General features: G+C 35.0%; 1 protein-coding gene across 1 annotated transcript in view; it reads left to right on the plus strand.

Moving 5' to 3' along the window:
• The window catches only part of SWT1 (SWT1 RNA endoribonuclease homolog), a 165,765-nt gene that overhangs the window by 13,651 nt on the left and 126,760 nt on the right, over window positions 1–25,354 (plus strand). The window contains exons 4-8 of the mRNA XM_077156787.1: window positions 73–132; window positions 2,099–2,228; window positions 3,237–3,323; window positions 5,337–5,525; window positions 16,978–17,071. Of these exons, the coding sequence (XP_077012902.1) occupies window positions 73–132; window positions 2,099–2,228; window positions 3,237–3,323; window positions 5,337–5,525; window positions 16,978–17,071 (560 nt within the window). The remainder of the gene's footprint in view (window positions 1–72; window positions 133–2,098; window positions 2,229–3,236; window positions 3,324–5,336; window positions 5,526–16,977; window positions 17,072–25,354) is intronic.

A 25,354-nucleotide genomic window follows, 5' to 3' on the forward strand; every position in this document is an offset into this window, starting at 1 on the left:
TTATCAAGGTTGAGAAGCCCTGCTCTAGGTATATGCTTCATTCTTAACTAATGAAATTACTTTTCATTTCAGAGTTTTGAAGCTCCATGTTCTTCTGTGTCAACTGAAGATACTCAAGATACAGATCAAGAGGTTACTGATATGCTTATTTACTTTGAATATTTTTAATGAAATAAGTTAAACAATTCCTACTTTTAATACAAAATAATGATTTAGAAGCCTTGATAATATGAATATAATGATATCTCTACTTACAAAAGTATTGAAAGAAACTATGTGGAAAAGTATATACGTTTACCTGATCACCTTTTTTTTTTTCAGTCTAAACATTTTTTAAAATTTATTAATTAAAAAAATAAACCAAATAAAACATCAACATATATAATCAGTAATTCACAATATCATCACTTAGTTGCATATTCATCATTTCTTAGAACATTTGCATTAATTCAGAAAAACAAATAAAAAGACAATAGAAAAAGAGATAAAATGAACACAGAAAAGGAAAAAAAAAGATTATACCTACCATACCCCTTACCTCTCATTTTCATTGATCACTGGCATTTCAAACTAAATTTATTTTAGCATTTATTCCCCTATAGTTTATACCTATAGTTAAAAATACAGTTAAAGTATTAACAAGTTCTTTACCTCATTTTTCTAATTAGTAATATTATAAAAATGTTACTCAATGAAAATGACAGTGCATGTATGTATATCTTTTTACCTGTTGGTTCATTTCCCAGCCAGAAACTCCTGATTGACATCATAGAATTATTGGATAGAATTTAAAATATACCTTGGTCCAAAATTAAAATTAGATTCATAGAATACCTTTTTTTCTATTAAAAGAAGATTTTTAACTCTATTAATTGCTTTTTATTTTTTATGGTCATTTCTGTCTTTCTGTCTGAAAGCCAGTGCCCCTTAATAGAAAAAAGATTTTTCACCTCTAGCTTTAAAGCTAGATTATATTTTCATTTTTTCTGCCTCAGAATACATTAGGGAAATACTTTTAAAATAAAGGTTTAAGTTCTAGATTTCAGTATTTGATAGTTCATAAACCATTTTGGAAGTCTCAGGAAGAATACTCATCATTTGAGGAAAAGATATTTGGTTCCTAATGTACTTTGAAATGAGGAAGGGAAGAGAAAATTAATTTATATTGAAGTACCAGGCTCTGGGTGAGATGCTTTATATAGCCTGTTTCATTTAATCCTCACAGAAGTCTTAAAAGGTATTAATTATTGAATTTTCCTGTTTTGTAGATGAGCGAAGTAATTTAAAATGTGCTTGCCTAGGTTTACAGGGGAACTAGGAGAAGAGCTGTTTATTTTCTTGATTTATTTTATTTTATTTTATTTTTTTTTTTTTTGAAACATCTTTAAACATTTTCTTGTTTTATTGTATTTTGTTTTTCCGTTTTTTGTTACATGGGCTGGGGCCGGGAATCGAACCGAGGTCCTCCGGCATAGCAGGCAAGCACTTTGCCCGCTGAGCCACCGCGGCCCGCCCGATTTATTTTATTTTATTGAAATATTTTTATTGACACATCTTTGCACACATAGAGTCCATACGTGGTGTATAATCAGTGGCTCATAATATTGCATAGTTTTATATTTATCGCAGGATCATTTTTTAGAATATTTGCATCACTCCAGAAAAAGAAAAAACTCATACATCCCATTCCCCTTACCCCTCCCTCTTATTGACCACCAGTATTTCCATCTATCCAATTTATTTTACCCCTTATATTCCCTTTTATTTATTTATTTTTTATCCATATTTTTTTACTCATCTGTCCATGCCCTGGATAAAAAGAACATCAGACATAAGGTTTTCACAATCACAGTCACATAAGTTATATCAGAAGAGCTATTTTTTAAAACCATGTGTATGTTTTTATTTTATTTATTTTTTTATGTATGATTTTAGATCTGTGTTCTTTTATCATGCTGCTTCCATATTTTTGTAAATGTTTTCTTTCCAAAAATATCTCATTTTAAGTGAAGTAATTAAGAGTTAATTGAAGTCTTCATCTTATTAATCTGCAGAGTAAATAACTCAAAATATTTAATTGTTGGCCTTTTACAATTAGATGCAGATAGTAGAAGAACTTCATACTGCACGTGTGAGAAAAAGTATGGATTTAGCTGTGGTTCCACCTTCTGGAGAGCTAATGAGTATGGAAATTGACTTGGTAGAAGATGATGTACATTCTTCTGCTGGTATATCCTATATGCTAATGTTTATGATCTGTTATGCTTTCTTAAGAGTTAATAGGCCAGTATTCAATTTTTACAACAGATAGATGAAAGATGTTAAAATGTGCTCATTTGAAATGATAAAGTATGGTGTATTTCTTTCAGCTACTAGGAATAAGGTCTAGTAGCTTTTTATAAGGAATAAAGACAAAGTATTTTATCTCATCATCATTTGCTTTATATATCTTTCATAAGTAACTTAGACATATTTTTTTCTTTCTGCCAGAGGGTAGCAAAGAGATTTATAAGTTGTCTTTTATTCTTTTTCTTAATCATAATGAGTAACAATTTCAACTATATAAAGCACTAATCACAATTAATGCAAATTGCTGAAAGGTTTTATCTTAATGGATTTCTTGAATTATATAGTCAAATTTTGATCATTCTTGTTACTGGGAGTTGATAGTGATAGAGCTTATCCAAAATTCATTAGCATATTTATTTTCAATTGCATTTATAAAAATAGTAATACTACCTTATATTCACGGCACATTTAAAATTTTTTAAGTATTTTCATATGCGTTGATTTATCTGATCCTTACAATAGCTCAATGAAGTAATAGTCCTGATATTATTAGGCATTTTCATTGGCTTACACATATTTATCCTTTCAATTATATTTCATTCAGCTAATAATATAATAATTTTATATTAAAATTAGCTTATAATTCCTTAGTACACAACTACCAATGATAGAGGACAATACTTAGAAACAGTGCTGAGACAAGTCTGCGTTGGTTTAAAATACACCCATAAGCAATTCATAATGTTCTAATAATTGAGAATTGATTGTAGTTCTTTCTCTAAAAGATTGGAATAAAAGCATTTTTTGGTTTCACTTTCTGAAGGATTTTCTTCTCTTCAGAATGAGATAAAAAGTTCTATATAAAAATTCTCACTATTATAGAAATCTGTTATCAACTGTCTTGAAATCCTAACTTTGCTCTTTTCCTTCAACAAATACTGCTTCAGACAAAATGCTTCTAATTGTTATTGACACAAATATTCTGATGAATCATCTCAAATTTGTTAAAATTTTGAAGACAACAGAATTACCAGGTATTTACAAAATATATTTACTGATTAAATTTTCTTACTTGAGCTGATGTTTTATACTAACATTGTGGTGTTATTCACATTTGGATATGCTTTTAAACATAATCAGTTTAAGCGATCAAAGAGCCTTCACAGATTAACCTAGCAATGTAAACTCACCTTTTTCCTCCAATGGTATTTATTATTTTATTTTTTATTAATTTTTTTAAAATACCAGAAAACACCAAACAAACAGAAACGTTCTTAACTTTTGATCATTCCAGTCTACATATATAATCAGTAATTCACAATATCATCACATAGTTGCATATTCATCATCATGATCGTTTCTTGGAACATTTGCATCTATTCAGAAAAAGAAATAAAAAGAAAACAGAAAAAAATTCATACATACCATACTCCTTACTCCTCCCTTTCATTGATCACTAGCATTTCAATCTAAATTTATTTTAACATTTGTTCCCCCTATTATTTATTTTATTCCATTTGTTTTACTCGTCTCTTGATAAGGTAGATAAAAGGAGCATCAGACAAGGTTTTCACAATCACACAGTCACATTGTGAAAGCTTTATCATTATACAATCATCTTCAAGAAACATGGCTACTGGAACACAGCTCTACATTTTCAGGCAGTTCCCTCCAGTCTCTCCATGACATCTAGACTAACAAGGTGCTATCCATTTAATGCGTAAGAATAACCTCCAGGATAACCTCTTGACTCTGTTTGGAATCTCTCAGCCATTGACACTTTATTTTGTCTCATTTCACTCTTCCTCCTTTTGGTCGAGAAGGTTTTCTCAATCCCTTGATGCTGAGTCTCAGCTCATTCTAGGGTTTTTCTCAGTCCCTTGATGCTGAGTCTCAGCTCATTCTAGGATTTCTGTCCTACATTGCCAGGAAGGTCCACACCCCTGGAAGTCATGTCCCATGTAGACAGGGGTGGGTGGTGAGTTCGCTTGTTATGTTGGCTGGAGAGAGAGGCACATCTGAGCAACAAAAGAGGTTCTCTAGGGGGTGACTCTTAGGCCTGATTTTAAGTAGGCTTGACCTATCCTTCGTGGGGTTAAGTTTCGTATGAACAAACCCCAAAGTTGGGGGCTCAGCCTATAGCTTTGGTTGTCCACACTGCCTGTGAGAATATTAAGAATTCGACTTGGGGAAGTTGAATCTTCCCCCTTTCTCACCATTCCCTGAAGGGGACTTTGCGAATACTCTTTTATTCACTGTTCAAATCACTCTGGGATTTATCGAGACATCACTCTGGACAAACCAACAAAATCTCATGTCCTACTCAAGGGTTCCATGTACTTACGGTGTTCAATTAAGCTGTCTACATAAGTTATGTTAGGAAATGCACTAGTCAAAATATAAATTTTGTACCAAATAAGCATTTTTTGCTTTATTCTTACACATAAGTTAAAATTTAAAAATATCAGTTACCATCTATTTTCATCACCCTGAAGTAATGACATTCCTTTGTTTTTCCTCATGCAAAAACATTTTTTAAATTTGTACATTTAGTCACTATCATTATATACTCTAGGCATTCCTAGATTATACCATCTCGGTCTTTATCCTCTATCTTTCTTTCTGATTTCATTTGTGCCCCCAGCTCTCCTCCCTCTATCATTCTCACATTCAGCTTCATTCAGTGTTTTAACATAATTGAATTACAGTTAGGTAGTTTTGTGCTGTCCATTTCTGAGTTTTTACATTCAGTCATGTTGCACAATCTGTTATCCCTTCAGCTCCAATTACCCAATATCTTACCCTATTTCTATCTCCTGATGGTCTCTGTTACAATGGTATTTATTTTTATTAACATTCTTTTGGCACTTACATCCTGTTTTTAATTTCCTTTTTTTTTTTTCTTTGTACAATGTTTTTCCATCCATATTCTGACCTCCTTAAGGTGGGAATTACATACTTTAAAACTTTTAACTCCCCTATATTAGTTTGATTTAATAGCTTAATATATATTTGTTTATTTCAAAGAAATTTTTTTATTTTTTTAGACTTTGACAGAGTTGTTTTAATAATTCCCTGGGTGGTTGTGCAAGAATTAGATCGCATGAAGGCAGGAAAACTACTGAAACACGCCCAGCACAAAGCTATACTTGCAGTTCATTTCATTAATGACAGTCTTAAAAATCAAGATAGAAAGCTGTGGGGTCAATCAATACAACTTGCATCTCAAAAACTTTGTAAGTATTGTTCTATCAGGGTATTCCAGACCAATTAGACTTGTTTGGGTGCTGACTTGTTTGGGGGAATTGTGCGTATTAAAATATATATATATATATATATATATATATATATATATATAACCATTAGAATGTGAAATGGCAGGGTTTAATGGTGGCTTGGGAATGGTCTGTTAGGCCTGGTTTGGGTGTCTTTATTTTAATTTTTCTGCTTCTAGACTTTCTGAGGCTAAGTCTATAATTTTCATTTAGTGACTTTATAGTTCTTTATGCATAGTTGTTTATATTTACAGTACTTTGGATTCTTTATTTTAATAACATTGTTGAGTGATGAAGCCAGCATGTGTTCCAGGTTTTTATTCTATTACTGCATGCAGAGGTATGCTGTTGAGGTAGGTATTGTTTGTCAGACTCTGTAAAGATGAGATGTATTTATAATAAAGGCCTATAGATTTTCCCCTGATTTTTTATTTTCCCATATTAGTTTTCAAGTAATTTTAAAATTATTCTAGTCCTAGGACTTAAGTATTTTCTTTTTGCTTTATATAATTTCTTGAAAAATACTTTATGTAAAGGAATACTGTTTGTCTCTGCTGAGTTAATGCATATACTTAGAGGACTTATTTTATTCTTTAAGAAATCTATTTTTGAGAAACTGGGACACCTATACACTGCTGGTGGGAGTGTAATGGTGCAGACACTATGGAAGACTATTTCGTGGTTCCTTCGGAAAAAATATTGAGTTGCCCTATGACCCAGCAGTAGCACTAGTTGGATATACCCAGAAGAGTTGAAAACAACAACACGGATATTTTCACACTGGTGTTCACAATGATGTTCACACCATTATTCACAATCACTAAAACATGGAAATAAACCAAATGCCCATCAACAGACAAGTGGATCAACAAAATGTGGTATATATAGATACATACGGTGGAATATTATGCAGCCGTAAAACAAAATGAGGTCCTGAAGCATATGGCAAGATCGATGAGCCTTGAGGACATAATGCTGAGTGAAATAAGCCAGAAACAAAAGGATAGATACTGTATGATTCCACTTTTGTGACCAGCATAAAGGTATAGTCAGAGGCTTATAATACAGAATATTGGGGACTTGGAGATACATAGAAACTAGAGATGGGTGAGCTGTTAACCTAATGAGGTTGAACACCAATGTGAGGTAATAGATAGGAGCAAAGTTGATTCTCTAGTGGGTCTAGAAGTAATATTGCCATATTGGAGATGAACAAGATTGAAAGGGGTTTCATAGACCTATGTGTCCCACTGACTCACACATAGAAATATGAATGAGTTCTTATAAGAATTATCTCAAAGATATGGTTCTTGTATAAAGAGTGTCTAAGTCCAGGGTTCAGGGGTAAAACTGCTATTGCATGCTATGAGCTATGTTCAAAAGGAAACCATTAGCACTACCACAGCAACAGCAGAGGTAAATAATGGGGTGAGAGCCAAGAGTTAAGAGAAGGTTTAGATTTCCTATTTGGTGAGGGTGTGTTTATTGGTTTTCTGTGTCTTGGAAACAATGAAATTATCTAAAATTGAGAATGTTGATGGACTGTGGACTTTGGGGCCTGTACATGATCCCTGATGAATGCAGGTGGCTGAGGGATGCACTGACAGAGAACTAGATTGGGGAACAATGGTGTATGCTTATGAATGAAGGTTGTGTTGCTACAAAAAAGGAACAATGTGAGGCATGCAATGATGTGAATAAATATGTGGGACATTTGCTGAGACAAAATAAGCTAGAAACGAAAAAAAACAATGGTATGGTTACGTTTAGAAAATGCTTATAAGGAAACAGAGGCCTAGATTGTAAGCTTTTAAAGCAGACACATTAAGCCTGGAGTGTTGTTTATTATTTCTCGATTTCAAGAGGCTGTTATATATATATATATATATAAAACCTTATATTTAGAGATAAGAATGAAGCCGAACAGGTTTGGGTTAAAGTAGTTCAGAACATAGGGATAAGGAAGACAGTGTCTATATTTTAGAACAATGCATACTTTTTGAGACCAATGGAAGAAAGGTTTATTTGATCTGGAACTGGAATTTTCTGTAGAGCATAACCTAATTCAACCCATCTGTATAGCTCATTTGAACAACTGAAGCACAGGAAGTGCAGAATAGGAAGAGTTCATTTAATCCTATGTAGATTATTGTAATGCCAAGAAAACATCCCAGAGCATATTAAGCAGATAATCAAAAAGTATTGGCAAAGTCCCCTGAGGGAGGGGAGAAAGAATATGAAACTATTAAACCTTACCATCAGGGAATCCCCTGATACTGTGTCAAACTTCAGGGATACCCAAATCATTAGGCCATGCCCTTGATCATGAGACTTACTCTTATGAAGCTTATGTAGGTAGCGGAGAAGCTTAGACTACCTATAGGCATGCCTAAGAGTTATTTCTGAAGGACCTCTGTTTTTGCTTAGATGTGGCCTCACTGTGTCTAAGCCCAACTCTACAAGTGAAATCATTGCCCTCCCCCCTTACGTGGGACATGACATCCAGGCGACATGGGAGATGACTCCCAGGGATGAATTCAAACCAGCACCATGGGATCAACAATTACATCCTGACCAAAAGGGGGAAAAGAAGTGTAATTAATAAAGTGTCAGTGGCAAAGAGAGTTCAAGTAGAGTCAAGAGGCTACTTACACAAGCTTCAGTTAGACCTTGCTACTTATCATAACTTGCCAACCCCAACCAGGACCATTCAAGCCAATCCCTGTAATCCTAGGTAATATATAAGATTCCAAAGGGTTCCAGGCACTAAACCAACTTTCCAGAAACCTGCAACCTCCAAATGAGTCTCTGGTTCAGATAAGTCCTGAAACCTAGCCCAGCCTCTCCAGAACATCAGATAGTTCCATCTCCCTACCCCATATCAGTGACAGACCCTTCCAATATCAAAAATTTAGAATTGCCATAGCCCAAACAACCCCAAAGAGAGGTATGGAAAGATTAAAGGTGATGGTGAAATTATAGGTAGAAGATAGGACTTAACAAATGAATATGAATGCTAAATCATTAAATCGATATCTGTTTTAGTCTCCAGTGTTTTAGAGCAGCTAAAAGTAAAAACCTGAAATTGTAACCCATGTCAAAGTCTGAAACATGTTCTACAACTAATTGTGGTGCTGTGCTTTGAAATTTATAGCTTTTTTGTATATATGTTACTGTCACAAAAAAAGGAAAAAAAGTCGATTGGGATGATAAAAAAATGTTTAAGCCCTCTAACCTATGTTCTGGAGCAGCTAGAAGGGAAAATATAAGAGGGTCATATGGTAGCCCACAAGAAACTCTGGGATCTGTCCTGTAACCACTTGTTGAAGAGTGCTTTGAAAACTATTGCTTTTTTATTTCTTTGCTTGGTATGTATGTTATACTATACAATAAAAAAAGCTAAAACTATTTCTTCCCAACTCAGAAGTATTTATATACGTAGACTTACATTATTTTAATATTATGGGTTTATGCTGCTCATTGCACACATATGATAACATTTAGAAGAATTCATCGTAAGATGAATCTAATCACAGTATTAACCCTCAGGAAGATTTTGGCACAGCTGTTTAGTCTTTTAAATTTTTGAAAAGGAAGGGCCTCTTCCATTTGTTCTCTTACCAAGTATTAGCTCCTGGTATGTTACTGACAAAATTCTTAAGTATTTTGATAGGAAGTTAGCATGATATGTTCAAGACTTTTAAAGGAAAGCTGAAAATAAATAATTTGTTAGAATTAAGGAAATATTAAAATGCTTGAATACATTGGTGTTATTTTTTAATTATAGAAAATCTCAAATTCAGAAGTAGAATAATACAATAAATCCCTATGTATCTTATACCCAGTTTCAATAATTATCAACATTTTGCCATTCTTGTTTAATCTGTTCTGTCTTTTATTTTCCCTCCTCTTCTCCTACTCTGGGAACTCCTAGAGTAGCTTGAAGCAAACTCCAGATAGCACATCATTTTTACCTGTAAATACTTCGGTGTGTATCTCTAAGAGAAGATTTTTTTCTTAAAGAATCATATGATTAACAAAATTGAACGCTGAATTCCATCATTTCAGCAAAGCTACAATCCCTGAGAAGTGGGACTTTGCCTACTTTTATTATTATTATTATTATTTTATTTTATTTTATTTGCATGGGCAGGCACTTGGAATCAAACCCAGATCTCTGGCTTGGCAGGCGAGAATTCTGCATGCTTTTGCTTACTTTTGATCTTTCAGCTTTTTAGCTTGTTGATACAGTCATATTTTATTATATAATAGTATTAATGATGTCAACAAATGACATTTATATGGCCATTATGTTTCAGATCTTGTACTAAGTGTTTTATAACTAATATCCCATTCAAACCCCATTGTGGAGGATATTCTCATTAGCCCCATTTTCCAGATAAGGAAATCGAGGCACAGTGAGGTTAAGAAATTTTCCTAGGGGAAAAAGCTATTCCTTTCATGTGAGTGGCTTCAAAAATTATTTTAGAGAGCTAATTTTAGAATAGATATTTTTGGCACATATGTTTTTCATGGATTTTTTAATAATTTCTTTTGAGTTTTTCATTTGCATGTGCTTTTTTTAATGTATGTGCTTCCTAGGTGACTAATAAAAAGAAATCCTAGTAGAGGTCTCAAATTGCTGTGCTTTTTCAATTTCTGGATATCTGCCTTCAAATCCATATTTCACTTCAGTATTTGGTATTTTTTAATCTTAGTTTTGTTAAACTGCTGGTGTTACTTTTGGTTATAAGAATGAACATAATAATTGTTGTGTAGTTGTCTATGTCAGATAAATTCTCTATGTGTTTTTCTATATCATTGTCAAAGTGATCATTTTAAACATTCATCATATGAAATACAGTGACCTTAAATTTGTTTTGTTCTTAATGATTTTATTATATAATTTAGAAATAAAAATCATCCCTATAATATTAGCTATTATATTTTTATATTCTAGTGGTAGATTGAAAGTTTTTATTAATAAACTCAATTTGAGGTTTGGCAATTGTGCCAGATTAAAAGGATTATATACCCTAGAAAAGCCATTATCTAATCCTCAACAGTCTTGTAGAGGTAGCCATTTCTTTTAATCCCTGTTCAGTACTGTATGTTGAAAACTTGACTTGATTGTCTCCATGGAGATGTGGCATGCTGAATTGTGAGTATTAACCTTTGTTTAGATAAAGATGTGACTGTACCCATTCCAGGTGGGTCTTGATTAGTTTACTAGAATCCTTTAAAAGAGGAAACAGTTTGAAGACAGCCATGAGAACCATGAGAGCCTACAAAGCCAGAGACCTTTAGAGAAGAAGAAGGAAAATGCTCCCAGGGGAGCTTCATGAAGCAAGAAGCTTGGAAAGGAAGCTCACAGACGTCACCATGTTCGCTATGTCCCTTTCCAGTTGAAAGAGAAACCCTGAACTTCATTGGCCTTTCTTGAGTGAAGGTAATCACTTGTTGGTGCCTTATTTTGGACATTTTTATAGACTTGCTTTAATTGAGACAGTTTTAGGACCTTAGAACTGTAAACTTGCAACTTAATAAATTCCCTTCTTTGAAAGCCATTCTGTTTCTAGTATATCACATTCCAACAGCTAGCAAACCAGGACAGATTTCACCCCACAGAGAAGTAGGGTGCTGCTGAGGTTTGGAAATACCAAACATGTTGGAATAGCTTTCCAAATGGATAAGGGAAAGATTTTGAAGGAGCTGTGAGACATTTGATAGAAGGCCTAGAATGCTTTGAAGAGACTGTTGGTAGAAATGTGGACTCTAAAGATACTGCTGATAAGGCCTTAGTCAGAAATGAGGTGTGTATTATTGCAAACTGGAAGGAAGGCAATCCTTGTTTTAAAACGGCACATAATTTGGCAAAATTGACTAGTGAATTTGACTGGAAGGCAGATTTTAAAAGTCAACAACTTGGATTTTAAGCAGAAGGGATTTCCAAATTAAATGTGGAAAGTGCAGTTTATAGTGAAAGTGGAAACTGCAAAGTGGTTTCTCCTTGCAGTTTATAGTGAAATGCGACAGATAAGAGATAAGCTGAGAACTGAACTCTTGGGTACAAAAGAAATCAGAAATTGATGTTCTGGAGAATTCTGGGCTTCCAGGAAGGGAGACCCCAGAGAATGGTGGCCCATGTGAGGATTTGGCCACATGTGGGACCAGTCAGCCATTTCAGAAAAAGCCAGGATTGGAGATGGAGTTATCCAGGAAGGATTTATGGAAACCCCTTCTGTCTGATGGGCATGATCCGAGGCTACTGCATAAAAAGCCAACAAGAGTGTTGAGAGATTTGTATAAACAGAACCACTGCCAGTTTGGACTGAGAGGAGCAGAGAAGGAATCTATTGGAGGAGAAATGACTTCAGAGGCAGAACTATGGAAGCTAAAGTCTGAAGTCAAGAAACCATGGGCCGGGAGAGTGGACCCACCCAAGTACTTGGAAAGCATGAGTTTGCCCTGAAGGCAGAGGGTGGGCCTTCCGTCTTCTTGCAGTGAAAGAGTTGTGCCACCTCAGGCCTTGGACTGGGTGGAACACATTCCTTGGGGATTGGGGAGTGCCTGGCTGCCACCACATGGAGGGGTTGATGTTTGCCCTGGAGATGGCAGACAGCCTGGGTGCGACCCCAATGCTTGGAGAGGGTGGAGCCGAGAAAAAGGTGGTTTCCCTAATATCCTCAAGGTTGCATTTGGAGAGGTGCAGGCTGCTGCAAAGACCCTTGGAAAAGGTGGGACTGCTGCTGTCTAAAGCCCCGAAGATAAATGACTCTTGGACTTTGAAATCTAATGGAGTTTGCCCTGCAGATTTTCGAAACTACTTGGGTTCAGTGACCCCTGTGTTCTAATTTCTACCTATGGGAATGGAAATATGTATCCTATGATTGTCCATCTTTTGTATGTTGGCAGCAAATAATGTGCTCTGAATTTTACAGATCCAGAGCCAGAGGTGAATTTTGCCTTAGGACAGACCATGCTTGTAGCTGACTTTGATGCAATTTTTTTACTGTCTCTGACTTTGTATTTGTATTGTTACTGAAATGATTTATGGCTTTCTAAAATTGTGATGGAATAAATGTATTTTTTATGTGGGAAAAACAGGTCTTTTTAGGGTCCAGAGCGTGGAATGTGTGCATTTGAAAGGATTATGTACCCTGGAAAAGCCATGTTTTAATCCAGATCCATCTTGTGGAGGCAGCCATTTCTTTTCATCCCTATTCAGTACTTCCTTTGGAAACTTGATTAGGTTATCTCCAGAGAGATAGGACTTACCCAGTTGTGGGTATTTGACTAGAGGAAGATGTGATTCCATCCATGTTAGGTGGGTCTTGATTAGTTTACTTGGAATCCTTTAAAAGAAGAAACATTTGGAGAGAGTTACAAGAACCAGGAGAGCCTATGTAGCCAGAGACCTTTGCAGACAAAGAGGCGAACTGCACCCCCACCCCCACCCCAGGTTGCTTCATGAAGCAAGAAGCTGGGAGAAATAGCTAGCAGATGTTACCATGTTTGCCATGTGTCTTTCCAATTGAGAGAGAAACCCTGAAGTTCATTGGCCTTTCTTGAGTGATGGTAACCTCCTGTGGTGCCTTAATTTGGACATTTTTATAGACTTGCTTAAACTGGAACATTTTCATGGCCTTAGAATTGTAAACTTTCAACTTAATAAATTCCTCCTTTTAAAAGCTGTTCTGTTTCTGGTATATCACATTCTGGCAGCTAGTAAACTAGAGCAGCAACAGAAAAATTACTTATTTGGAGACAGGAAAGAATAAATTGAATTTATTTGTTTGGCAGCTTTACAACTGCCAAACAAACATTTGTAGCTAACTCTAATAATTGCTTATTATTCATGTATTATTTTCTTTTGCATAATCATTAAATATTACAGTAACGTATTTTTTTACATAAGTGATTTTTCCATTTAAAAAATATACCATGAATTGAGTCTGAATAGTCCATACTGAATAGCCTTAGTTGATTGTAATTTTTGTCCTCTGTCTTTAATTTCAGAATTATCTTATTTGACATAGAATTTATTAGTATAGTGAGAGGAGCATAGAATTTGACATCTCATTGACCTGGGTTTATAACCTGAATTGGGGAAGTGAAAGGTGAGGAAACTAAGTAAATTAAATTGAAGGAAATATGCCCTATCTCCTAATATGGTTGTGAAAGACTGATTGGATTACTACGTTAAAGGTCTTAATTACTTATGGTACTGAATAGGTGCCAATGCTCTTGTGTCCTTGTTAACGAAAGCTTGTATAACGTGATAAGGAAAACAAAATCCCTTCCCACAAAATTGAAAAAGACCATTAATAAGTAATTCATGAAAGGGGAAATGTATCTAGTCAGCTTATTGTCTGCAAATATTTTCCTCAGTTTTTATGCCGTCCTTTAAAATTATTTATTTTATTAATTATTGATTATTATTATGGTAACATGTATAACACAAAGTTTGCCATTTTATGCATTTTTAAGTGTACAATTCAGTGGCATTAATTATGTTGCAATTATGCTATCATCACCATCTTCCATTACTAAAACTGTTTCGTAACCCAAAACAGAAACTTTACCCATTAAGCAATAACTCTTCAGCCCTCCTACCTGCAGTCCTAGTAACCCCTAATCTACTTTTTTCTCTATGAGTTTACTTATTCTAGATATTTCATGTAAGTGGAATCATGCAATATTTTTCCTGCTATGCTTTTTATATTGTTAATTTGTATGGAAAAATTTCCTAGTTTTTAACTGTCATTTTTCCTTTGTAATTTCTTTCTATCACTTCTAGGTTTAAAAGTTACACTTTCCTAACACCTACTAGGAACACTCACAGTGTACACTGCTTTGGGAATAGGATTTGGTAACTTTTCAGGAGAGCAATTTAGTACTTTTTATCAAGAACCCTAAAAATAAAATTCTCCTTTTAGAAAATATGTCTGAAAGAAATAGTCAGAGATGCCTCAGTGATTTATATAAATAATTTTCATCACACCATTATTTATAAAGCAAAAAATTGGAAATGATCTAAATATCTAACAATTAGGGAAGTTACATATATTGCTATAATCATATGAGAGAGTACTATATTTTTTAAAATGTTAATGAAATGTAATATTAAATAAAAACAAAAGCAGGATATAAAGGAATATAAAGCATAAACCCAAATTTGGTAAATTATATATAATATATATATAGTGAATATTGATTATATTTCGCTGATGGGGTTAATTTTGTTTGTATTTTCTGAGTTTTGCAGATTTTCTGTAATTATTTTTATAGGTAATTTTTTTTTATAATTTTGTAGGTAGAAATAAGAGCAAAAAATAGGTTATCTTCCCCCCAACCAGATATTTGCTCCATATTTTAATTCTTCATTTGTTATGTGTAGATATATGCATATTTATTTGTGAAATATTTGTGCCAAAAATTATTTTTGTTGAAGCTGCAGCGATAAATGAGACAGAAAAATCCTGCCCTTGAAAAGCTTAAATCTTATACATTTAACAGTTTTATTTAGTTATAATTTATATAGAATTTATTTTGGTGTTGTGGATGAATAGCAGTCATTGCTGTTGAGGTGACAGTAACGCTAAATCTTAAGTAATAAATATTATAGTGCCTTTTAAGCAGTTACTGTTGCTATATACTGGGTCAAGTGCTTTATATACATTCTCTCATTTAGTCTTTTTTTATAGTATTATTAACAAAGTTGTAGTTCTACAGAAAGATCATGCAGAAAATACAGTCTCATACCTGCCCTCATTTTTAACATTTTGCATTAGTGTACCTTTATTACAGTTGATGAGAGAATATTATTATAATTGTACTACTAACTGTAGTCCATAAATTACATAAGGGTTCCCTGTGTTGTACAGTCCTATGGTTATTTTTTGTTTTTTTGTTTCTTTAAAATAAATCTTTTTCTAGCAACATACATTCATTTTGTGAGATCATACAATGTTTGTCCTTTGGTGTCTGGCTTATTTCACTCAAATTATTTGCTCCAGAGCACATACCTAGTGAGAAAGATGGAATTCAAACCCTGATCAGTCTGTTTTTAAAATCTCCAATTGCCTCTTTCTTTGACTTTGAACTGTACCTGAGCACATGCTCAAAAATACTTGTAGAATGAGGAAATAATTCATGTGTATCTTTTCAGTTTTAGGTGGGTTTTCTGGCTTCATGTATCCTAGAAAATGTGATAATAGAGATAATCTTAATTTTGATGTCTTGAAATGTACATTGTTACCTTTACATCTCTTTGTCTATGCTGAATTGGGTCCTAAATATTAACTAAAGATTTTGAGCTCCCTATTTTGCATTATTTGTAGTATTTACACTCTGAGCTGAAAAAAGGAAACCTAGCTGCTGTGAAAAATGTTTATTTTGCTCACTAGTTATCTGATTAAGGAACTGAATTCCATCTCCCTCAAGCTCATGTTTTGAGATCAGGTTCCATCTAGAATTTCTAACTAGATTGTGAGTCCCTGAAGAGTTGATTTGTCTTTGCATCTCCAGTTTTCTAGGACAGGGATCCAGTACATATTAGGGCCATTATAAATATTTATTGCATGAATGAATGAGTTTTCAAATGTGAATGATGAGACTGGTCTAAGTAACATAAGCTAAAGTAGATGGGGAAAAGGTAGTAAATTGAAAACAAAATTGAGGCTCATTGGCTGATATGTCTTGAATTTTAGTGTGAACGAGAATTACCAAGGGCTTAAATTGGTTTCTGAGTCCAGGTTCCAAAGATTCTTATCCAGAAGTGGGTCTGGGATGTGGTCCTGGAATCTGTATTATTAACAAGTGCTTTAGGGAGTTTTGATGCAGGTAACATAATACCTATGAGAAGCACTGTCTTAGAATGGGATCTACACATTGTATTATTTTCACAAAAACTGAACTATGTTTTATGATTTGAAGAATGCCAGAGGACACCTTGTCATTTGTTAGAAATTACTTTCTGTGTTCTCTGACTACAGCTCATGTTACCTTTCCTGTACATCTCTAAATTTGATGTTTCAGAGATTAAGGAAAAGCAGGCACAAAAAACTGGTTCAGTTGCTGATAGTATAGTTGTTTTACTTTACAGACCTCTTAAAGTTATTTTAAGCATGATATAACCATGTAATTTAGTTATAATCTCTTAAATGATTGAACTGAGACTAGAATTATAGTCTCAATGTTTCTAGTTTGGCATTTAACATTCTGATATTTCTTTTAGGCTATGTGATTTCTAGATCCAAAATTTTCAAGGCATTGCTTTGTTGTCTTATTTTCCTCTTTTTAATTAAAAAGTTTTCTTTCGTTTAGATGTTTTTGATTAATATAGCTTCAATTATTCATATGGTATACAGATTTCTGTGCTTATTGACAGTTACTTTTGTTAAATTTGCAGATGGATTAAGTGATGAGAACAATGATGATCGAGTATTAAAGTGTTGCCTTCAGTACCAGGAATTATTCCCTTGTTCTCTTGTTATTCTGTGCACGTAAGTTTCATGGTCATTATACTCTTTTTTTTTAATAGAAATATATGTCAAAGAATTTTTAAAAATCAAAATGTATCACCATATTAAGGATCAAAAACATAACTTTCTAACTCTGCCAGTGAGCATATTGGTATATATTTGATAATCTTATATTGTGTGAGCTATAGAAGAATGATATCTCAAAGAAAATGGAAATCTCAAAGAGATGAAGTTGGTTTCAATTTGATTAACATAATAATCAGAGAACTTTTGAAAAAAAACAGAAGGAAGTCAGTTTGATAGCACAATAAAATAGTTTACCCTGGCAACATGGAAGATGACTAGCGTTAATAGGTATGATGTTGGTTAGAGTTTGGCAAACCATGGCAATTAGCAGTATCTAGCTGTAGCTTGCATAAGAATAGCCTCCAGAATAAGCTCTCAACTCTATTTGAACTCTTTTAGCCACTGGGAATATATATCTTATTTTCTTACCTTTCTTTTCCCCTTTTTGGTCCAGAAGACATTATTGATCCCATGGTGCCAGGTCCAGGTTCATCCCTGAAGGTCATGTCCTATGTTGTCACGGAGATTTTCACCCCTGAATATCATGTCCCCCATAGGGGGAGGGTAGTGATTATCCTTTTAGAGTTGGCCTTACAGAGAGAGAGAGGCCACGTCTGAGCAACTAAAAAGATTTCCTGAAAGCAACCCTTAGGCATAATTGCAGGCAGTCTTAACTTCTCCACTTGAAATAAGTTTCGAAAGGGCAAGCCTCAAAATCAAGGGCTTGGCCCTAATGTTTGCAAGAACAGTCACCAGGGGTTTCCCAGATGGGAAAGTTTAATAGTTGCATTTTTTTTTCCAGTCCCTTAAGGGGACTCTACCAATACTTTTAAGTTATCAGCCCACCCGTAGTCTGGGGTTTCTCCGGGTATTACATTAAACTATACAGAATTATAAGGCCTTGTTCCCATTCTGGTCTCCGTGTGTCTGGGTTATTTAAATGAGCTATCCAGACAGGTTAATTTAGATTGTATGTTACAGAAAATTTAGGTTCTAGACACAGTAAACCTCTCTCGAGTCCATATACTATCATTCTTTGCCCTGTGTTCTGATTCCTTAGTCCTGACCAGATTGGCTTTGTTTTTATCTCTAAAGATGAAAATGAAGTGTGAAGCCTGATCTCTTTTTTGGACATTTTAACTGCTATTGTATGTAGCAATACTGACTTTCAGAGCTTCGGAGCCCCAGCTCTGAATCTTAGGTATCATAAAGGTACTCAAAGTTCCAGGGAAATACCAGCTTATACACATATAGCTCTGTGTCTCAGAATCTAGAAATACACTTACCACTTCAGACTAAATATGGCTGCTATAAGAGCTTACAATCTAGGCTCCAATTTTCTTAAAAGTATTTTCTGAAGAGACCATAGCATATTTTTTCTTTTGTTTCTGGCTTATTCTGCACAAGACATTTTCCCCAAGGTTCATTCAGTTCATTGCATACCTCATGACGTCATTCCTTTTTGTAACTGCATAATATTCCCTCATGTATGTGTATTTAGTCGTAGTACCCTTTGTCTACCTTAATCCTTTGGGCATCATGGGTAGTACCCAAAATAAACAAACTTGGTTGTAACACTCAGCAGCACTCTCAGTTTTAGACAGTTTTCATTGGTACAAAGGAACAAAGAACTGATAAACATAGCCTCACCAAATATCAAATCAAAATCCCCCCTACTTTGGGTACTATGCATGATCTCTGATGAATGCAGGTAGCTGAAGAATGCGCTGACTGAGAAGTAGATGGACAAAAGATGGTGTATACTTAGGAATGAAGGTTGTGCTGCTACAAAAAGGAACAATGTTGTGAGGCATGCAACAATGTGAATGAATGTATGGGACATTTGGTGAGACAAAATAGGTCAGAAACAAAAGAAACAACAATGTTGTGGTCACCTTTAGAAAATGCTTATAAGAAAACAGGGACCTAGATTGTAAGCTTTTAGAGCAGACACATTAAGTCCAGAGTGATGATTATTATTTCTGGATTTTGAGAGGCTGTTTTATATATATATCCCATTATTTAGAGATAAGAATGAAGCTGATCAGGTTGGGGTTAAAATAATTCAGAACATAGGGGTAAGGAAGATAATGTCTATATTTTAGAACCACACATACTCTTTGAGACCAAAGGAAGAGAGGTTTATTTGGTCTGGAGCTGAAATTTTCTGTAGCATGCAATCTAATTCAACCTATCAGTATAGTTCATTTGAACAATTGAAACCACAGGGAACCCAGAATAAGAAGGAGGTCCTTTAATCCTGTGTAGCCTAATGTAATGCCTGGATACATCCTAAAGTATATAATCAAAAAGTATTGGCAAAGTCCCTTGAGGAATGGGAGAAAAAATATGAAATTATTAAACTTTACCATCAGGAAATCCCCTGATACTGTGTCAAACTTTAGGGACACCCAAATCAATAGGCCATAACCTTGATCTTGAGATTTACTCTTATGAAGCTTATGTAGGTACTGGAGAACCTTAGCCTACCTATAGGTATGCTGAGAGTTACTTCTGGAGGACCTCTTATGTTGCTCAGATGTGGCCTCACTCTCTCTAAGCCCAACTCTGCAAGTGAAATCACTGCCCTCCCCATTACGTGGGTCATGACATCCAGGGGTGAGATTCTCCCTGGTGATGTGGGAGATGACTCCCAGGGATGAATCTGTTCATGTTGATCCTGGGATCAACAATACCATCCTGACCAAAAAGGGGATAAGAAGTAATATCAATGGTAGAGAGAGTTCAAAATGAGTCAAGAGGCTACTCTGGAGTTTGCTGAAACTTCAATTACACATTGCTACCTATTATAACCTGCCAACCCCCAAGCAGGACCATTCCAACCAATCCTAAAGGACATCTAGGGCAATATATAAGATTCCACAAGGGTTTCATGTACTAGTGTAACTTACTGGAAACCTACAACCTCCAGATGGATCCCTGGACCAGATAAGTCCTGAAATCTACAGGCCCCAGCCTCTCCACAACATCAACTACTTCCATTGCCCTATCCCATATAGTGGCAGACCCTTCCAACATGAAAAAGTTAGAATAGCCACAGCTCAAACACCCTTAAAGAGAGGGATAAAAATATCAAAGGTGAGGGCGGGCCACGGTAGCTCAGCAGGTAGAGTTCTCGCCTGCCATGCCTGAGACCCCGGTTTGATTCCCAGTGCCTACCCATGCCAAAAAATATATATATACATATATAAATAAATAAATAAATATCTCAAAGGTGGTAGTGGAGTTATACAGAGAAGATAGGATTTAACAAATGAATATGATTGCTGAATCATTAAATTGCTATCTCTTTTAGCCTTCAGTATCTTAAAGCAAAAAAAAAAAAACCTAAAATTGTGGAATTGTGACCAAGGTCAAACTCTGAAATATGTTCTACAACTAATTTTGGTGCTGTGCTTTGGAATTTATTGCTTTTTTGTATATACATTATTTTTCACAAATAAGAAAGAGAAAGTCGATTGTGGTGATAAAAAAATATTTAAGCCTCCTAGCCTCCTGTATTCTGGAACAGCTAGAAGAAAAAATCTGAAAGGATCATATGGTAGCCCATGACAGACTCTAGAATCTGTTCTATAACTATTTGTTGAAGAGTGCTTTGAAAATTATTGCTTTTTTATTTCTTTGCTTTGTATATATGTTATACTATACAATAAAAAAGTTAAAAGGGAGAAGGGGGAGTTATAACAGAGAAGATAGGATTCAGCAAATGAGTATGACAACTGAATTATATTGATATTTCTTTTTTGTCTTCAGTGTCTTGAAGCAGCTAGAAGGAAAAACAGGAAATTGTAACCTATACCAAACTTTGAAATCTGTTTATAGCTACTTTGAAATGTATTGCTTTTTTGTATATGTATTTCACAATAAAAAGTGTTAAAAAAAAAAAAAACCTCCCCTCCTCTCTTGTCCCTCTCTCTTTCCCCCCAATTATTTACCCCTTATATTGTTGTGGTACTGTTGATGTCTTCCTGTTAAATATAGGCCATAGCAGGCAATATTAGTTTTCCCCCTACACACCTCTATTATTGACTCTTTTTGCAAGATCAAACCTTTGAAAGAGCTCTTGCACGAACTTATTTATAATTGTAGTTAATTGGTGGGAACCTGGCATTATACATACCCCTTTCAATCAAAATCACCTCAGTGTGGCAGTGTTACTTATATAAACCCACTGATTAGCTACCAGCAATTCTATATGTTCTCTTACATATAAGTTCAACCTCATTGGGTAATTTTTCCTCCATCTCTAATTTCTGTGTACCTCTAGGTCCCCTATATTCTACAAAATAAACCTTTGAGATTACCTTTACCAGAATCAAAACAGTGAAATCATACAGTATCTATCCTCTTGGGTCTGACTTATTTCACTCAGCATTATGTCCTCAAGGTTCCTTCATGTTGTCATATGCTTCAGAACTTCATTTCATCTTAATGCTGCATAATATTCCATTGTATGTATATACCACATTTTGTTTATCCACTCCTCTGTTGATGGGTGCTTGGATTGTTTCCATCTTTTGGCAATTGTGAAAAGTGCTGCTATGAATATTGGTATGCAAATGTCTATTCATGTCTCTGCTTTCAACTCTTCTGGGTATATACCAAACATTGGTATTGCCAGGTTGTAGGACAACTTGATCTTTAGTTTTTTGAGGAACTACTGAACTGTCTTCCCCAGCAGCTGTACCATTATATGTTCCCACCAGCAGTGAATAAGTGTTCCAATTTCTCTGCATCTCCCCAACATTTGTAGTTTTCTGTTTTAATAGCAACCACTCTTAGAGGTGCAAGGTGATATGTCATTGTCATCTTTATTTGCGCTTCCCTTATTGCTAATAAAGATGAACATCTCTTCATATGCTTTTTAGCCATTTGCAGTTGCTTCAGAAGAATATCTGTTCATATCCTTTGACCATTTTATGATTGTTCTTTTGTTTTTGAGTTGTGTAATTTATGTACACAGGGTAACAAACCTTTGTCTAATATGTGGTTTCCAAATATATTCTCCAATTGAGTTGGTTGATTCTTCACCTTTTTTGACAAAGTCGTTTGAGGCACAGAAGCTTTTGATTTTAAGGAGCTCCCATTTATCAATTTTTTCTTTCATTGTTTATGCTTTGGGTGTAAAGTTTAAGAAGCTACCTCCTATTACTAGTCTTGAAGATGTTTCTCTATATTTTCTTCTAGGAGTTTTATGGTACTGGCTCTTCTATTTAGGTCTTTAATCCATTTTGAATTAACTTTTGTATAGGGTGTAAGGTAGGAGTCCTCTTTCATTCTTTTGGCTATTGTATCCAGTTCACCCATACCCATTTATTGAAAAGGCTGTTCTATCCCAGTTCAGTGGACTTGGGGGCCATATTGAAGATCATTTGACCATAGATTTAATGATCTCTCTCTTTACTCTTGATTCGATTCCATTGATGTATACTTCTGTCTTTGTGCCAGTACCATGCTGCTTTGACCACTGTGGCTTTACTAAAGTAAGCTTTAAAGTCAGAGTGTTAGTTCTCCCACTTCGCTCTTCTTTTTTTAGGATATTTTTAGCTATTCGAGGTCTCTTTCCGTTCCACATAAATTTGATAACTTTCCAAATCTTCAAAGTAGGTTTGCCGCGGTGATGTCACAGGGGCTAAAGAGGGCGCTACGGCTCTTGGGCCTCCTGCCTCGCGGCGTCAGGGTGTTGGGACGTTTCACCGGGTGGGGGTGAGGGGGTTCCGGGCCCGGATAAGTGGACTAAGGTGAGCCGATGCTCGGCAGGGTTCCCCGCCGAGGGTCCTAAAAAGACTTGAGCCAGAGGCCAATTGTTGCGCACTGCTACTTTATTGTTATATAGCAAAGACTCATGTGCTCAGGGGCTCAAGGGCTAAAAAGGACTCCGAGGCTTGGTGAGCTCGGGTTATATACAGTTTGGAGGAGGGGTGGAGTCGGGGCATGTACGTCAGGGGAGGGTAGCCAATCACACAAGCTAAGAAGCAGTTGCTAGGCTTAGGGCAGAAGTTAGGAATAGGGAAGTGTAGAACATAACAGGAAGGGTGTGGTTTTGTGGTGGGCTATGGAAATGGAAGGTCCACGACAGGAGAGGGGGAGGACAGTAAGTTAGATTGCAGGTATGGAGAGAATGTTAAGAAAAGTACTGTTTAAATTTTTAAAGACGGCTAGGCTCCAATTCCCATAAATATGCCACATAGGTTGTTGGAATTTTGATTGGTATTGCATTGAATCTGTAGATCAGTTTGGTTAGAATTGACATCTTAAAATTCAACCTTCCTACCCATCTTCTTACCATCTATTTTAGGTCTTCTTTGATTTCTTTTAGGAGTGTTTTATACTTTTCTGTGTACAAGTCCTTGACATCCCTGATTAAGCTTATTCCTAGATACTTGATTCTTTTGGTTGTTATTTTGAATGGAATTTTTTTCTTAATTGTCTCCTCAATTAGGTCATTACCTGTGTATAGAAACATTACTGATTTTTATACATTAATCTTGTATCCTGCCACTTTGCTGAATTTGTTTATTAGCTCAAGTAGCTGTGTCATAGATTTCTCAGGGTTTTCCAAGTTTAGGATTGGCAGATAATGAAAGTTTTGCTTCCTTTGGATGCATTTTATTTCTTTTTCCTGCCTGATTGCTCTAGCTAGGACTTCTAGTACAAGGTTGAACAATAATGGTGACAGTATGCATCCTTGTCTTGTTCCCAATCTTAGGGGGAATGCTTTCAATCGCTCACCATTAATTATGATGCTGGCTATGGGTTTCCCGATATGCCCTTTATGATATTGAGGAAATTTCCTTAGATTCCTACCTTTTGAAGTGTTTTTATTAGGGGAAGATGCTGCATTTTATCGAAAGCTTTCAGCCTCAATCAATATGATCATGTCATTTTTCCTTTTCAATTTGTTAATGTGCTATATGATGTTGATTGATTTTCTTATGTTTAACCACCCTTACATTCCTGGTATAAACCCCACTTGGTTGTGATGTATAGTTCTTTTAATGTGTAGTTGGATTCAATTTGCCAGTATTTTCTTGAGAATTTTTGCATCTGTGTTCATTAGGGAGATTGGTTTATAGTTTTCCTTTCTTATAGCATCTTTACCTGGCTTTGATATTTGAGTGATGTTAATGTCATAAAATGAGATAAGTAGTGTTCCCTCTTCCTCAGTTTTTTGGAAGAGTTTGAGCAGGATTGGTGTTAGTTCTTTTCGGAATGTTTGTTAAAATTCTCCTGTGAAGCCATCTAGTCCTGGGCTTTTATTTGTAGGAAGTTTTTTTGATGACTGATTGAATTTCTTTACTTGTAATTGGTTTGTTGATATCTTCTGTTTCTTCTTGAGTCATTGTAAGTAGTTTGTGTGTTTCTGGGAATTTGTCCATTTTATCTAATTTGTCTAGTTTGTTCATGTATAGTTGTTCATAGTATTCTCTTATGATTAGTAAAATTTCTTCAGGATTCATGGTAACGACCCCCCCTCACTTCTCATTTTATTTGCTTATTTGCCTCTTTTTTTTTTTTTTAGCCTAGCTAAGGGGTCCTTCGATTTTATTGATTTTTTCAAAGAATCAACTTTTGGTTTTGTTTATTCTTTCTATTGTTTGTTTGTTCTCCAATTCACTTATTTCTGTTTTAATCTTTGTTACGTCTCTTTATCTATTTGCTTTGGGGTCAGTTTGCTGTTCTTTTTCTGATTTCTTCAGATGAGCGGTTAAGTCCTCGATTTTTGCAGATAAATCCTTCTTTTTTAATATAGACATTTAGGGCAATAAATTGCCCTCTCAGCACTGTCTTTGCCACATGCCATCAGTTCTGATATGCTGTATTCTCATTGTCATTCATCTCCAGCTTTTTTCTGATTTCTCTAGCAATTTATTTTTGACCTACTGTTAATTTAAGAGTGTGTTGTTTAATCTCCATATTTGTGAAAGTTCTGGTTCTTTGGTGATTATTAATTTTCAGCTTCATTCTGTTGTGGTCAGAAAAAGTGTTTTGAATAATTTCAATCTTAATTAAATTTATTAAGACCTGTATTGTGTCCCAGCATATGATCTTTCCTGGAGAACGTTCCATGAACACTAGAGAAGAATGTATATTCTGGTATTGGAGAGTGTAACGGTCTATATATATCTATTATGTCTAATTCATTTATCACGTTGTTTAAATTCTCCATTTTCCCTATAATTTTTATTCATTTTTTTTCCTACAATTCTTTGAGCA

This window comes from Tamandua tetradactyla, chromosome 4, assembly GCF_023851605.1.
Source record: "Tamandua tetradactyla isolate mTamTet1 chromosome 4, mTamTet1.pri, whole genome shotgun sequence".
In the NCBI taxonomy this organism is placed as follows: Eukaryota; Metazoa; Chordata; class Mammalia; order Pilosa; family Myrmecophagidae; genus Tamandua; species Tamandua tetradactyla.